General features: G+C 40.1%; 1 protein-coding gene across 1 annotated transcript; it reads left to right on the plus strand.

Moving 5' to 3' along the window:
* The first annotated feature begins 2,716 nt into the window (after nt 1-2,716).
* Nucleotides 2,717-13,623, plus strand: LOC132974873 (ras-related protein Rab-14-like). The gene is made up of 8 exons (XM_061039174.1): nt 2,717-2,861; nt 3,372-3,430; nt 7,592-7,645; nt 8,802-8,979; nt 9,095-9,161; nt 9,415-9,502; nt 9,619-9,649; nt 9,781-13,623. Exons 2-8 carry the CDS (start codon nt 3,379-3,381, stop codon nt 9,956-9,958), a joined length of 648 nt encoding a protein of 215 aa, XP_060895157.1. The 5' UTR covers nt 2,717-2,861; nt 3,372-3,378; the 3' UTR covers nt 9,959-13,623.
* Nucleotides 13,624-15,427: the final 1,804 nt, after the last annotated feature.

A 15,427-nucleotide genomic window follows, 5' to 3' on the forward strand; every position in this document is an offset into this window, starting at 1 on the left:
CACAGAGTAGAAATACTCAGTGACACGTTTAGGTCCTGCGTTTAAAACCGAAAGTACAAGAGTGATGTCATCAGACTTAATGACTTATCAACAGGAATGTCTAATTAGTTGTGCCATTGACAAATCAATGTTAAAACAATTATAAAAAAGTATAATCATTATTTTAACTTCTCATGATACACTGACAATTTCATATATTATTTTTTTTATTACCGTTACCTTGTGAATGTGACAAACAAAACAGTATTGGACACAATTCAACACTGAAACGACATTAAATTTGTCAGCCAGCTCAGCAATTAGCCAGCCAATCAACACAGAATGATGCCATGTTTACCTGGAAACGATCCACTGGTAACAGGAGCGTTTTTTGTTTCCGTTTTCAAATAAGTTCTGCGTTCTGATGACAGCGTTTTGATAACAACGGTTGAATAAACATATCTGAAAAAACAACTAAAAACGTTGTAGTATACATGCCAGGCCAGTTGTCACATTTGGTGGTGTAATATAAATACCTGATACAGTTTGGAAATACATGTAGTCAAAAAAAATGACTTCTTCAGCTCTGGAACTCTCTGCCACCTGACATTCACAACATTGACTCTCTCTCCATCTTCAAATCCAGACTCAAAACCCATCTGTTCAAGATCTCACTCTGACATTTTAACTGTAATTACACTGTCCTACATTTCTTTTCTTTTATTGTATGCTGTTTACGATGTTTATCCATTGTTGTTTTTTAAATGTTGATTGTTGTACAGTGTCCTTGTGTGTCTTGAAAGGCACTTATAAATACAATTTATTATTATTATTATTATTCTTTTATTTCAACAGAATGGAACTGAAATTAACCCTCAACAAAAAAGTAAATCACTTTCAGGTGTTTTATGTGAGCACAGGAGAAGAGAGCAATAAAGAAAAAATGACGATACTGTATTTGGGGTTTGACATTGATTCAAAGGTACCTGAAAACACAAGTGTGCACATCAACCCTCTCCCTGACTAATTCCCCCCCAAACAATTTAATCATAATAATGTGTGAGAGTTTAGCGTCAACAGAGCCTGTTTTCACCTTTCATTGGTTTCCCCACCGGATTGTTGATGGACAGCTTGCCTCCCCCCAACCCCCTTGCTCCCTATCCCTCTTCCTGCATCTTATCCCATCTCTCCCCCTATCCCTTTCCAAGCCTGGCGCAGTCTAGGCCTGTGAAGACTGTTTCGTCATGAGCCGGGGATCCGGCCAAAGATTTCTGCCTTTTAATAAGGCAGTTTTTTCTTACCACTGTAACTTTTGCTGCTTTGCTAAAGTGCTCATGATGGATAGGCCGGATCTTTGTAATATAACAATAAGTAAGGTCTTTTTACCTGCTTTTTGTAACATAACAATAAGTAAGGTCTTTTTACCTGCTTTTTGTAACATAACAATAAGTAAGGTCTTTTACCTGCTTTTTGTAACATAACAATAAGTAAGGTCTTTTTACCTGCTTTTTGTAACATAACAATGAGTAAGGTCTTTTACCTGCTTTTTGTAACATAACAATGAGTAAGGTCTTTTTCCTGCTTTTTGTAACATAACAATAAGTAAGGTCTTTTACCTGCTTTTTGTAACATAACAATGTGTAAGGTCTTTTTACCTGCTTTTTGTAACATAACAATGAGTAAGGTCTTTTACCTGCTTTTTGTAACATAACAATGAGTAAGGTCTTTTTACCTGCTTTTTGTAACATAACAATAAGTAAGGTCTTTTTACCTGCTTTTTGTAACATAGCAATAAGTAAGGTCTTTTACCTGCTTTTTGAAATGTTAACAATAAGTAAGGTCTTTTACCTGCTTTTTGTAACATAACAATAAGTCAGGTCTTTTACCTGCTTTTTGTAACATAACAATAAGTAAGGTCTTTTTACCTGCTTTTTGTAACATAACAATAAGTAAGGTCTTTTTACCTGCTTTTTGTAACATAACAATGAGTAAGGTCTTTTACCTGCTTTTTGTAACATAACAATGAGTAAGGTCTTTTACCTGCTTTTTGAAATGTTAACAATAAGTAAGGTCTTTTACCTGCTTTTTGTAACATAACAATAAGTAAGGTCTTTTACCTGCTTTTTGTAACATAACAATGAGTAAGGTCTTTTACCTGCTTTTTGTAACATAACAATGAGTAAGGTCTTTTACCTGCTTTTTGTAACATAACAATAAGTAAGGTCTTTTACCTGCTTTTTGTAACATAACAATAAGTAAGGTCTTTTACCTGCTTTTTGTAACATAACAATGAGTAAGGTCTTTTTACCTGCTTTTTGTAACATAACAATAAGTAAGGTCTTTTACCTGCTTTTTGAAATGTTAACAATAAGTAAGGTCTTTTTACCTGCTTTTTGAAATGTTAACAATAAGTAAGGTCTTTTACCTGCTTTTTGAAATGTTAACAATAAGTAAGGTCTTTTACCTGCTTTTTGAAATGTTAACAATAAGTAAGGTCTTTTACCTGCTTTTTGAAATGTTAACAATGAGTAAGGTCTTTTACCTGCTCTTTGTAAAGTGTCTCGAGATAACACTTGTTATGAGTTGACGCTATACAAATAAAAATTGATTGAGTATTTAAAAAAACGTTTAAATAAGCTCCTACAAGAAACTGTTGAAATACAGAAAAAGAACTCATTAAAGCAAAGGAGTCGTCCCGTTGTCCACTAGTTGGCGATAGACACTCCGAAGCCTCGCGGTGTTTCCCTGTTCTCGCAGCAGAAGAAGAATCGCGGAAGAGTGGAAAAGATTTCCTGACGGATCACCGGGCTAACAAAGATACCTATCCGTCTAATAACGCAGTTTAATCTAGTTTACAGGTTAGATAGACCCCCAAACTGAAGGTAAGACAGCAGGATTCCTCAGACAGCCTCTCGGTTTGCTTCATTATTTCATGATTTTTGATGAAAGTGGCCTCCTGCTGTTAGCATGTTAGCAAGGCGTAGACAGGACTGCAGCTGTTAGCCGGTTAGCCGCAGAGCTAGGCTAACAGAAGGATTTCAGTGGACTTGTGACGGGGTGGAGGGGTGGAGGGAGGGGGGAAGTCAGCTGATTGTGTTGAATACTTCTGCTAAAGATGACTGCTCTCCTGCTGCATGACTGTCATGGTGTTTAACAGCTCAGGCTGAAGCTGAGCTCGGTGTTTAGCTTAGCTTTGCGTTAGCTTAGCCGGCTGCTTCCTTTTGTTTGTTGATCAAGTTAACCTGTTTTCTGCTTCGGCTTGTTTTCACTGAGGTGATTAAACTAAGACTGATTAATCTGACATATTCAGGCAGCATGTGGACTTTAGTATTGGACTGTGAATGCGTCATAGTTTAGATTAAATCCTGTTTCTTTGTTTTCTTCCCTCACAGTATCAAGATGACAGCCGCACCTTACAACTACTCCTACATCTTTAAATACATCATCATCGGTGAGTGACACTGTGTGTGTGACTGTGTGTGTGACTGTGTGTGTGACTGTGTGTATGACTGTGTTTGTGACTGTGTGTGTGACTGTGTTTATGACTGTGTGTATGACTGTGTTTGTGACTGTGTTTATGACTGTGTGTGACTGTGTTTATGACTGTGTGTGTGACTGTGTTTGTGACTGTGTGTGTGACTGTGTGTGTGACTGTGTTTATGACTGTGTGTGTGACTGTGTTTGTGACTGTGTTTGTGACTGTGTTTATGACTGTGTTTGTGACTGTGTGTGTGACTGTGTTTGTGACTGTGTTTGTGACTGTGTTTATGACTGTGTTTATGACTGTGTGTGTGACTGTGTGTGTGACTGTGTTTATGACTGTGTGTGTGACTGTGTGTGTGACTGTGTTTATGACTGTGTGTGTGACTGTGTTTGTGACTGTGTGTGTGTGACTGTGTTTGTGACTGTGTGTATGACTGTGTTTGTGACTGTGTTTGTGACTGTGTGTATGACTGTGTGTGACTGTGTGTGACTGTTTATGACTGTGTGTGTGACTGTGTTTGTGACTGTGTTTGTGACTGTGTGTGTGACTGTGTTTGTGACTGTGTGTGTGACTGTGTTTGTGACTGTGTGTGTGTGACTGTGTTTGTGACTGTGTGTATGACTGTGTTTGTGACTGTGTTTGTGACTGTGTGTATGACTGTGTGTGACTGTGTGTGACTGTTTATGACTGTGTGTGTGACTGTGTTTGTGACTGTGTTTGTGACTGTGTGTATGACTGTGTGTGACTGTGTGTGTGACTGTGTGTGTGTGACTGTGTGTGTGTGACTGTGTGTATGACTGTGTTTGTGACTGTGTGTGTGACTGTGTGTGTGACTGTGTTTGTGACTGTGTGTGTGACTGTGTGTATGACTGTGTGTGTGACTGTGTTTGTGACTGTGTTTGTGACTGTGTTTATGACTGTGTGTATGACTGTGTGTGTGACTGTGTGTATGATTGTCAGGAGGACAATCTGACTGTGTTTATGACTGTGTGTGTGACTGTGTTTATGACTGTGTGTATGACTGTGTGTATGATTGTGTGTATGACTGTGTGTATGACTGTGTGTATGACTGTGTGTATGACTGTGTTTATGACTGTGTGTATGACTGTGTGTATGACTGTGTTTATGACTGTGTGTATGACTGTGTGTATGACTGTGTGTGTGACTGTGTTTATGACTGTGTGTATGACTGTGTTTATGACTGTGAGGAGGACAATCTGACTGTGTTTATGAGGAAAACTGAACTGTGTGTGAAGAGTTTAGATCTGTGAGGCAGAAAAACATACTTTATTTACATTTATTTATTTAGATCATTTTTTTCATTTGACACCTTTATTTTATTCTTGAAGGGACACTGAGGTTTCCTTCAACTGTCAAAAGATAACCCCTTTAAGTTAAGGTCTCAATATTCCCCCTTAACGAGCTGATTATTAGTCATTATTAAAGGTGCACTCTGATGATTTGATAGTGACATTTAAAAGTTGGAAAAGTGAATCAATTTATTCTACAATTCACTTAGCAGACTCTTTTATCCAAAGCGACGTACATCAGAGAGTAAGAACAACACAAACAAGGATCTAGAAAAAAGGGAACAATGTCAGTAAGAGCAAACCATCAGCTTTGAGTCTGATTGGACACACAGGTGCTGACAGGAAGTGACCAGAGGTAAAGCACAACATTGAGGGCAGTTCTAGAGTGAGAGTCTAGTCAGCGTCTTAGGACCCTGTTGTGAAGGTTGGATCAGACGCCTTTCATTGGCAGAGCGTAGTGGGCGGGAGGGAGTGTAGACCTGGATGAGAGAGTTAAAATAAGGAGGAGACGTTTTGTAAGCGAGCAGTTTATGCTATATTTTCTGAAATAAAAACACAAACTTTATTCAAATAATAAAACACGTCTCTGGACACAGTTTGGAGCTAAAAAGCTACCAGGAGAGTTATTGTTTCTCTGTTGCGGGCCCACCACCATAACGTCTCACGTATCATTTTATCTTCAAACAGTGTTAAAGGGAACACATTTTCCTCTGAGTTTGTGTCTAGAGTTATGATGAACATAAACCACAGAATCTGTACATTTCTCCAACTTTCACATTTCTCTACCTAAACTCCATAGTGCACCTTTAAGCGCTTATTTGTACCGTAGTTAACGGCAGTAGCTCAGTCTGTAGAGACTTGGGTTGGGAACTGGAGGGTCACCGGTTCAAGTCCCGGTGCGGACCAAACATGGAAGTTGGTCTGGTAGCTGGAGAGGTGCCAGATCACCTCCTGAGCACTGCCGAGGTGCCCTTGAGCAAGGCACCAAACCCCCTCCCCACCATCAGCTCAGGAGCGCTCGCTGTGGGCCGCCCCGTCACTCTGACATCTCTCCATTAGTGCATGTGTGTATACTTCAGCCTATGTGTGTTGCATGACTTACAGAGTGTGAAAACAGAAATTTCCCTTACGGGGATCAATAAAAGTAAATCTTAAATCTTAATCTTAGAAAGGATTGATTTTAAGTTACATTTGCCACTGCCCAGCTTTTGGTCAGTAACTGTTTAACTTCATTTTTTTAATGAAAGAAAACTTGCCCTGCAATCCGTGTCTGAGTGCACAATCCAAGTAGTGAGCACGCGGTTCGATCCCCAGCTCCTGTAGCTACATGTCCGAAGTGTCCTTGGGCAACACACTTAACCCCAAGTTACTCCCGCTGCTTCGTCCCCGGTGTATAAATGAATTGATGAGTTAATTCTGATGGTCTCTTTACACAGCAGCCTCTACCATCAGTGTGTGAATGTGTAGGTGTGACCTGCAGTGTAGAAGAGCTTTGAGTCAGAAGATTAGAGAAGCGTTATACAAGTTCCAGTCAATTTACCAAAATAAGACATTTAAAGAGTAATTTGTTTATTTAAATCTTGGCCTGTGTTTATTTCACAAGTGTTGATCAGCTGCAGTTACCTCAAAGGTTACCGTCACAGCTGCTGATTGAAGAAATCCACAGGGAGGATTTTCCAAACCCTTTTGTACCCGTTGGTCATTTAGACGGTTTAAACTGAATTTAGAACCGTAAACATACCCCACCAGACCAGACGAGCAACAAGCCGGTTTGGACTTCCCAAAGCAAACAACATTTCCTTAAACGCACAGTCGTGTGTCTAGAGCAAAGACAACATGGAAGTCCTCACTACGGTTAAACACACATTTCTAGCTCCACCCACCAGTGAGTTTAGAACGCCTTCAAGATCTTCAACCAAGTCCAGTTGTCTTTGGATCAAGCTTCAAACTCACCACTGTTACTGACTGCTAGTGTTGTAGTCAAGACCACACTAACTGAGACCAGGACAGACCGAGACCAGAGTGCTCCAAGACCGAGACCAAGACCATAAATAATGGCGGAGAAATCCTCATCTTGTGTTTAGGGGCCGTGTCACTCACTTAGACCGTTACACTGGAAAGGTTGCTGCCGTAACCGGGGGATAAAAATCAAAATTAGACGTTCTTTTGAGACATTTTCATTTTGAGACAGTGGTTAGTGCACACATCCTATTTATGGAGGCTGTAGTCCTCACAGCAAGCGACCTGGGATTGAATCCGGACTGTGGCTCCTTTCCCGCATGTCATACCCCACTCTCTCTCATGTCCAGATTTCTAACTCTATCCACCGTCTTGTTAGTTGAGCTCCAGGGTAAAGCTAAGGGGGATCCTAACAAATTTAAAAGAATGGGCCGTCCAGGTTTAAAAAGAAAACTTGAATTCCCCTTTAACATATTTCTATACGCTACATATTAAAACTGTATGTATGGAATGGGAAAGCCGTGAAGTATGTCTTGGGTTCATTTTCACACCATCAGGTTCTGAATTGATGTCCTGCCTCACTCCTCCTATTTCTATGAAAATCAATTTGCAGACTTTCCACGGATGAGTGCTCCATTACAGGCTGATGTTTTTTTTTATCCTCTCAGAGCAGAGAGGTGTAAAGAGTTCCTCCAGACACCAAGAGTGTCTGTGTTTGTCTCTTTAGTCTTCTGACACTTTGCTGTTTAAAGTTGTGCGTTGTGCTCTAACTTCCTCCTCTCTCTCTCTCTCTCTCTCTCTCTCTCTCTCTCTCTCTCTCTCTCTCTCTCTCTCTGTCTCTCTCTCTCTCTCTCTCCAGGTGATATGGGCGTGGGGAAGTCTTGTCTGCTTCATCAGTTCACAGAGAAGAAATGTGAGTCCTTTCTCCGACGCTCACTTCCTCATTGTCCGCTTCAACTTCCTGCTCCTGTTTTTCTCTTCAGGAAGTTCTCATTCAGTGTTTTCTTCTCCCCCCACGTTAACACCCAATCTCACCTCCTTCTTATCCTTACACACATATTTTCTTTTCTTAAAGAACATACAGAGTCACATTTCTTAAAGGTGGAGTCAGTAGCATTTTTTCATTGCAGCTTGTAAACACAACATTCAAACAGGGCCCCTCCTCACTGATGGACGTACTGTAGTGTGTACATTTACTGCTTGTACCTACACTGCAAGCTAACTGCCGGTGTTAGGCACCTGTCGTTCCAACAATAAGCAGACCAACTCCATGTCTCTGTGGGAAAGTTTTGGAACAAGCTGCGTTTCGCCTCACTGTGATTATATTTTCTCTTCTTTGCCGCTATGTCCACATCCTTCATATTTGTCGGTTTGAATCGCGTCCAATTACACAATTGTATCCACACCTAAACTCACCTGTGTGCTGTCATTGGCTGGAGGAAACCATCAGCTCCCCGCCCAGAAAAGTCCCCAAGTCAACCAGAACAAACCAAAACATAACAATCCAGCAGAAACAGTCACCACCACGCATGTATGGAGGCCCAGAAGAGATGATTGAGCTACTTTACTTTTGTCTAAGTCTGTATTTTATTTTATTTTCAGACTAATGACTCTGCCTTTAAAAATAATCATTCATCATTTTTAGAAATATGACATGCATACAGTGTTTTGTAAATACTGTTTATAGATGTTTTTACAGTTTTCTTATATATGTATATTGCACATAGTAAGGAGGGAGCCAACGCTGCACTAGATGGTAAAAGTCTTTGTTGTATAATGACTCTAATAAAGAACCTTGAAGCTAAAGAATACAATATTTATAATAAAAATCTGATTTGTTTTTAGTTTCTCTGGGAGAATTTTAAACATTGTGTTTGTGGATCCCGATAAAGCTTCGGATCAGAGATATAATTCATCTCATTCTGCTGAAAACAAAGCTGCTGTTTCCTCTCAGTTAACTTTATTTCTATCATCTACGGATACAGCTATAATGGATCTTGTGTGATCTCCATGGCGACCGTGTCTGTGTTGATGATAACTGTCATGGTGACGTCTTACTTTGTGTGCAGTCATGGCAGACTGTCCTCACACCATCGGGGTGGAGTTCGGGACGAGGATCATGGAGGTCCACAGTCAGAAGGTGAAGCTGCAGATCTGGGACACGGCCGGTCAGGAGCGCTTCAGGGCCGTCACCAGGTCCTATTACAGAGGGGCCGCCGGGGCCCTCATGGTGTACGACATCACCAGGTACTGACGAGGAGGGGTCACTATGAATACTAATGAGACCATACAGAGGCGTTCTTACAGCTGTTACTCGATTGCTTTTTTTAATAACGTTGTTTTCGTCTTTGTATGTGCTCAGGAGAAGTACTTATAATCACCTGAGCAGCTGGTTGACAGACGCCAGGAACCTGACCAACCCAAACACAGTGAGTCATTACACACACACACACACACACACATACACACACAATGTTTGTCCAGAGAAGAGCTAGCTTAAAGTCCTGTGTGTGTTTTACTGCATCTGAAACATTTAGTTGGTTTAAACTAAAGTCTAGTTGTGTTAGATTTTGAGTTTTTATCACAAGAAACATCGTACTGAATTCAAAGTCATCCAGGACTTTATTTAGTTTTTTTGGGTAGTTTTCTGGTGTACAGTTTCTCAAACGTCCGTCTTTCCAGGTGATCATTCTGATTGGTAACAAAGCCGACCTGGAGGCTCAGAGAGACGTGACGTACGAGGAGGCCAAACAGTTTGCTGAAGAGAACGGTGAGAAGTGTTTTTGTACTCATATTTGTTTGAAAAAGATTCAGGGAACACATTGTGTAAGTGAAACATGTTTGGGTAAGATTGACTGTGGTATCTACTTTCTGTCATTGATGCAGGTTTGCTGTTCCTTGAAGCCAGCGCTAAGACGTAAGTATACAATCGTCTTTCACGTCACCTGCTTTATTCACACACACTTGGCTGGTTGTGGTCGTTGATTCTGCTTTTAACAGATTATTCGTCTCTCAATGTGTCCCCAATCTTTTGTTTTTTGTTTCCAGAGGGGAGAATGTGGAAGAGGCCTTCCTGGAAGCAGCAAAGAGGATTTACCAAAACATCCAAGATGGCAGTCTGGACTTGAACGCTGCCGAGTCAGGAGTCCAACACAAACCGTCTGCGCCGCAAGGTGGTCGCCTTAATGCCGACAGTCAGCCGGCAAAGGAAGGCTGCAGCTGTTAACCTCAGACAGAAACTACACACCCCTCAAACGGAAGGACGGAAGGACGGAAGGACAGAAAAGGACAGATACGTACACAGCGATCCCCTCTCCACACAGCACTAACATGTATCTTCTATCCAGAGTGTGTCAAAAAGGATTTAGCTGGATTACATTAAACATAGCAGTGACACGGGCCAACCACCTGTTAAAAAAGTCCAAACTTCAGTTCAACGAGGCTTTACCATCCTACATCAATTTATTTCAAGTCCAGTTCATCCTTTTACACTTCAGTTCAATCAGGACACCCTCAACCAAGTAGAAAAAACTATCCAGCCTTCTGTGTCACCTTTGGATCAGTGGTGGCAACCCGCAAGTCAGGATCTGAGGTTGTCATGATACCAGGATTTTAAACTTTGATACAATACTTGTAAAAAATCTAATTATATCGATACCTTCTTCAATACCGGGCCAACAAAAATGAGACCTAGGCTTTCAATATTGGGCAATTTCTTGTTTTTAACTGCCAAAAATTGCAGCAATCTCCTGTTCACTGTCTAAATTAAATACGTTTGCAATGTTTTGGAAGAGGTGTACCAACGTATTCATTCAAATCCGACAGTGTGCAGGAGTTTGCCTGCAATTGTTGATGTTGAGATTCCTCTCCAACCCCACCTGTCTTATGAAATAGATGTAGTTTTATTAAAGGTACTTTTCAATACTTTCTATCTTTAAAATTACAGAGATTGGATTGTTTTAATGTGGTATCGAAAAGTATTAAACATTTTGACAACCTTATCAGAATCATCCTAGACCTTAACTGGATCACTCTGAACAAAATTAATCCCTCAGCATACAATATATCCGCTCTAGTCTTGGATAATGACGGATCTTATTCCAGTTCCTTCAACTATATCAATCTAGACTGCCTTTAGCCAATTAACAGCACGTTTGGGCAAACCCAGGAAAAATCTCGACCACTCAGATCCTACAGTTGGACAGAAATCATCCCAGCACCAGAGAACATCCCGTCCCAGTATCTTACACACCAGGACTGATCAAGCAAGGATTGTCAGAATTTGGGAAATGTTTTTCTGGAATGACTTGACGCTCATGTCCTAAGAGACAAAAAAACATCCAAGGCTCAAACTTTGAAGTAACTCAAAGCTTAAAACTGGACGACACTTCCACAAAACTGGTTTCCAGAGTTCTTAATTTGGACTTTTCCAAGATGAACCACTCCTGATTCCAGTTGAGACCAACCTTTGCTAACATCCAGAAAAGCATGACCAAAAGGTAGGCTGGGCTATTCTATAACCGGAATGGGACGTCTCTTATCCAATCACCAAGCACCCCTGATCCTGGACTACCTTCTGGACTACCTTCTGGACAAGTGTGGTGCCCCATTAGCAAGATTTGGACTACCCTAAGCAACCATGTCCCAAGAGATACACATGATACAAGGCTTATATTCAGCCAGATGGACACATCCAGAGCCTTGACTAAAGCTGGACTGCCCTTGGTCTGGATTAAGACTGCCCTTCATCCTTCATCCAAGCTTGCTTTGCCCAAAAACTAGGATCTTTACAACCCTGAATAGCACCACCCTTAGCATAGCACTAGAGAGCCATTAACTAAGTCTCATGGGACACCAATGACCAAGACCAAATTAGGATTCAAAAATGGATTTTTGACCAACATGCAGCCCAAATCAGGTCTACACTTCCCTTAAATTGGGTTTTCCCAAGTTCCAATATTCCTACGGACATTCCTGTGGTTCAGTTCAGGGCCCTGGCTCAAGAGAGACTGCTCCGCTCCAAATAGAGGACCATATCCATTCTGAAGTTTAAATGTAGACCATATCTTGCCATTATCTGATTTCCTATGAGTCCAAATTGTCCTACAACAGTTCTGACATCCACCCTTTGATATGAACGTTTGGATTTATAGCCTTACTTGTGTTTTAACGTTGTTAGAAGTCCCATCATTTGTTGTTCAGGTGAAAAAAACCTTTAAAAGTCATTCTTCAGGACTATTACATCTAGCACAAAGTGGCCTAAACATCGGAACACACCTCTGGGATTCTCTACATGGAACAGTTTGCACTTACTCGTTGGTAATGTGGATCAGAAGACGCATTTGTTCTGCGGTTGTTCATTGGGAACAGAGCCTTTTGAAACTTTTGGTCTTGTGGTCAAAGCCTCTCTGGAGGTGTTTCAGCTGTGTTCACATCTGGAGCTGAATTCATTTGACATGTTTGACTGCAGTCAGGTCAACCTAAATGCTAGATTAAGGGGAGCCCCATTGATTTTGAGCATTTGGATCAGTTACTTGTGCTTAGTAACACAGCCTCTGAAAATGCTTGTGTGAGGCCACTTAAATCGAAGAACAATCCGGGGCCCGGTTGTTCAAAAGTAATCCTACATGATCATGGTCAGGTAACCCAATTGGAGTTTTACTTTGGTAAAACCTCTAGATTGTGTTGTTAGGATAACTGGTCCTAGCAGACAGCTGGAATCAAGGGTTTTAGAGTTTAGACCCCTTTAAAGACAAAATATCTCAGCCATTTTTCTTTGAATTGTACGAGTCCTTTTGAGTTTTTAAAATTCACCAACTTCAGGGAGGTGCAATACTAAAGCCTTGGTGTCCCTCATGCAAACAAGTTCTCATTTAGGGTCGTCTGTCCATGTCTAAATCAATGGAGTCCCCCTTCAATACAAGCTGCAGTGAGGGTTCATTCATGTTAAAGATGGGGAAATAGCATATCAGTCCACAGAAGTTTTACATGCAAATCATTAAAATACACATCAAAGGTCTTCACAGGACCAACGTTTTCATCCCACACTGACTTTTTAAAACCTTCCCAGTCTTAAAAACATAGTCATTCAATTTCAGAAAAGGAACAATTCCCAAAAAACACAAGACACTAAGACTCTTACCTACTAAATTTGACTGAATAGTATTTGGACCAAGCTTTGCTTCGATCCTGAGAACGGTCCGAAAACCAAGCGAACCCTTGAAGACCTCGGACAAACACATTGATGGACAAGAACCCCAAACTCGCCTCATAATCAGACCCGCAGTCCTCTGCATATCCACACTTTGCCTTTTTAAAATCTAATATATTTTAATTAAATAACTTTGCGTATTGATCGCTTTGTGGAGAGATAAAGCAGGCGATCGATGAAGGTGATGATGAAGAACCGATTACCTGAACCTGAATGTCACTACTGATCCCTCAGTGGATCAAAAGTTCAGGATGGATTTGTAATCAGTTTTCTTGTTTATGTTTTTTTTTTTCTAACACGTTTCCTCATATAAACATAGTATGTTTTCAATGTTGCAGCTCCCTCTAGTGGCCATTTTCATCGTCCCTTTTAAGCCATTTAAAGGAAGGAAAAACGTCACTGTGTGGAAGCAACGCATTATTTTAATTATTATTGCCTGTTTATTGTTTTGTCTATTCTGTTTTTTTTGTTAGCTTTAGGTCGAGGTAAAACTCGACCTGAATGTGATTTATTTTTATTATCGCAAAATGTTGCGTTGCAGTGAAGACACATCACGTCTTACTTTGTTGTAGCCCGCGTAAAAACTAAACCAAATATTTGTTGTCGTTTGTCAAAAGCTGTGAGAAAATAATTAATGCACAACATCTGAAAATCAAATAAATAAATTACTGTACTCGTTATCTTAAAGAAAAAAGACATTTCATTCAATGTGATAACTTCAAACATTTCCTTTTAACTGTTTTTTGGTCCAACATGACTGATCCGAGCCTTGATTTCATGAAGTGCTTAAAATGTTCTTCAACTGTCGCTAACAATCAGTAATTAATAAAGATTAAAGGAGCAATATGTAACTCTGACACCTAGTGTTTGAAATGGGTACTGCTCCAAATTCTAAACATTGCGCAGGTTGTCATGTAGTGGACACTGAAGCTTTAAAACCGCCTACCTTCTCTGGTCCAAACAAATCCAGAGCATTCAGGACCAGAATCTAAAGTCAGAAGGAGGACATACTGGCTGCTGCATTGTTGTCAGAGAAGCCAGCACTTCAACATAGCATGTTTCCTTAATGTCTGATCATATAGTAAGATCACTTTATCATTTCACTCACTACACATCTTACGTGTTGCTCCTTTAAACCTCAAATTAATTGATGGAGTTCAGTGTGATCGCAGCGCTAACGTAATCTATTAAAAAGCATTCCAGCACTAACTACCTACGAAACATATGGCTGGACAAACACATGTGGCTGTTTGTGTATTTTTACATTTTTTTTAATCAATAATTTGAAGCAGCTGTGTTCTCTGAGGGAAGAGAAAAAAACAAATTAATGTTTTTAAAAATAAGACTGTTCTTGTTTCCCTGATTGATGGATTTCAGTATTACGCTTAATGAAACAGATGTCAAATATCCAATCCGTGTGTCCAGTGCGTTTCAGACTTGACGTGTCACCAACAAGTCATTTGTGGACTCAGCGTTTTCGTTCACACTGTATCCGAAAGTGACCTGAATCCGATTTTTTTTTTGCTCCTATGTGACTCAGATCAGATTTTTTGAAGACCGTGTGAACATGTTGAATCTGACCTTTTCAAATCAGACTTGAGCCACTTTCATTAGACCTTCCAGAGAGGGGGCGTGGTCAGACACAGCTCATTTAAATTTAAAGGTACAGACACAGAAACAGCCTGTTCTGAGCAGGGCTGAAATAGAGGGGTATATAGGCATGATCAAATACAGGATCAGAGTGGATTTACAACAAGAAACTTCACACACATGTTTTGGGGAGCTCTGAGACTTATTTACACTAATAACACGATGTATCTTCTAATCGTTTTTTTGTATCTCGTGTTATGAAATTGAAAAATATTCGGTCTAAATGATGAGTAAATCGAGTGTTGTTCAAATTTTAGGAATAAATAGATTTAACCTAACAGTTAAAGTCATAATTATGCTCTAAATATATATATAAAGGCTAAATTTTAAACATTTTGATTCATTTTTTTGCACAAAAATCGAGATTTATAAAAATCAACGTACCGACTTTAGTGTTCCTACCAGAAATATAATCATCTTTAGAAATAACATGAGTGTTTGTCCTGATTCATGATGTCATCATTCTGACATAAAAAGTCAGAATTTGACCTCCACTGTCTTTAAATTATTAGCTGAACATTTTTGTATTTATAATCTTAATTGGAGAAAGACTGAACAGAAAATATTCAGGTGACATTTGTCCTCTGGGACTCCGTACTTTCACCGTAGATTTGACATAAACGTTTTAAATAAAATGAAGAAATTGTTGCAACGCAGGGAAAAAAGTGGTTTCCCTTCATCTCCCTGTCCTCTGGTCCAGTCTGATCCCTCTGACATCCTGTGTACATATCCGATCTAAACCGAAGTGCAGTATGTGAGAACATCTGGACCGCTTCAACAAAGTCTGTTTTTAAACGGGGTCCACATCTGTCGCTCTGGTGGTCTTCGTTGTCC

The sequence above is a fragment of the Labrus mixtus genome, chromosome 5 (assembly GCF_963584025.1).
Source record: "Labrus mixtus chromosome 5, fLabMix1.1, whole genome shotgun sequence".
NCBI classification, from domain to species: domain Eukaryota; kingdom Metazoa; phylum Chordata; class Actinopteri; order Labriformes; family Labridae; genus Labrus; species Labrus mixtus.

Excerpts from the sequence above, each read along its gene's own strand:
- LOC132974873 (XM_061039174.1), top strand. The coding sequence starts at position 3,379 with ATGACAGCCGCACCTTACAACTACTCCTACATCTTTAAATACATCATC. Across the intron at positions 3,431-7,591 it reads CTTTAAATACATCATCATCG|GTGATATGGGCGTGGGGAAG; the intron begins GTGAGTGACACT and ends CTCTCTCTCCAG. Across the intron at positions 8,980-9,094 it reads ATGGTGTACGACATCACCAG|GAGAAGTACTTATAATCACC; the intron begins GTACTGACGAGG and ends GTATGTGCTCAG.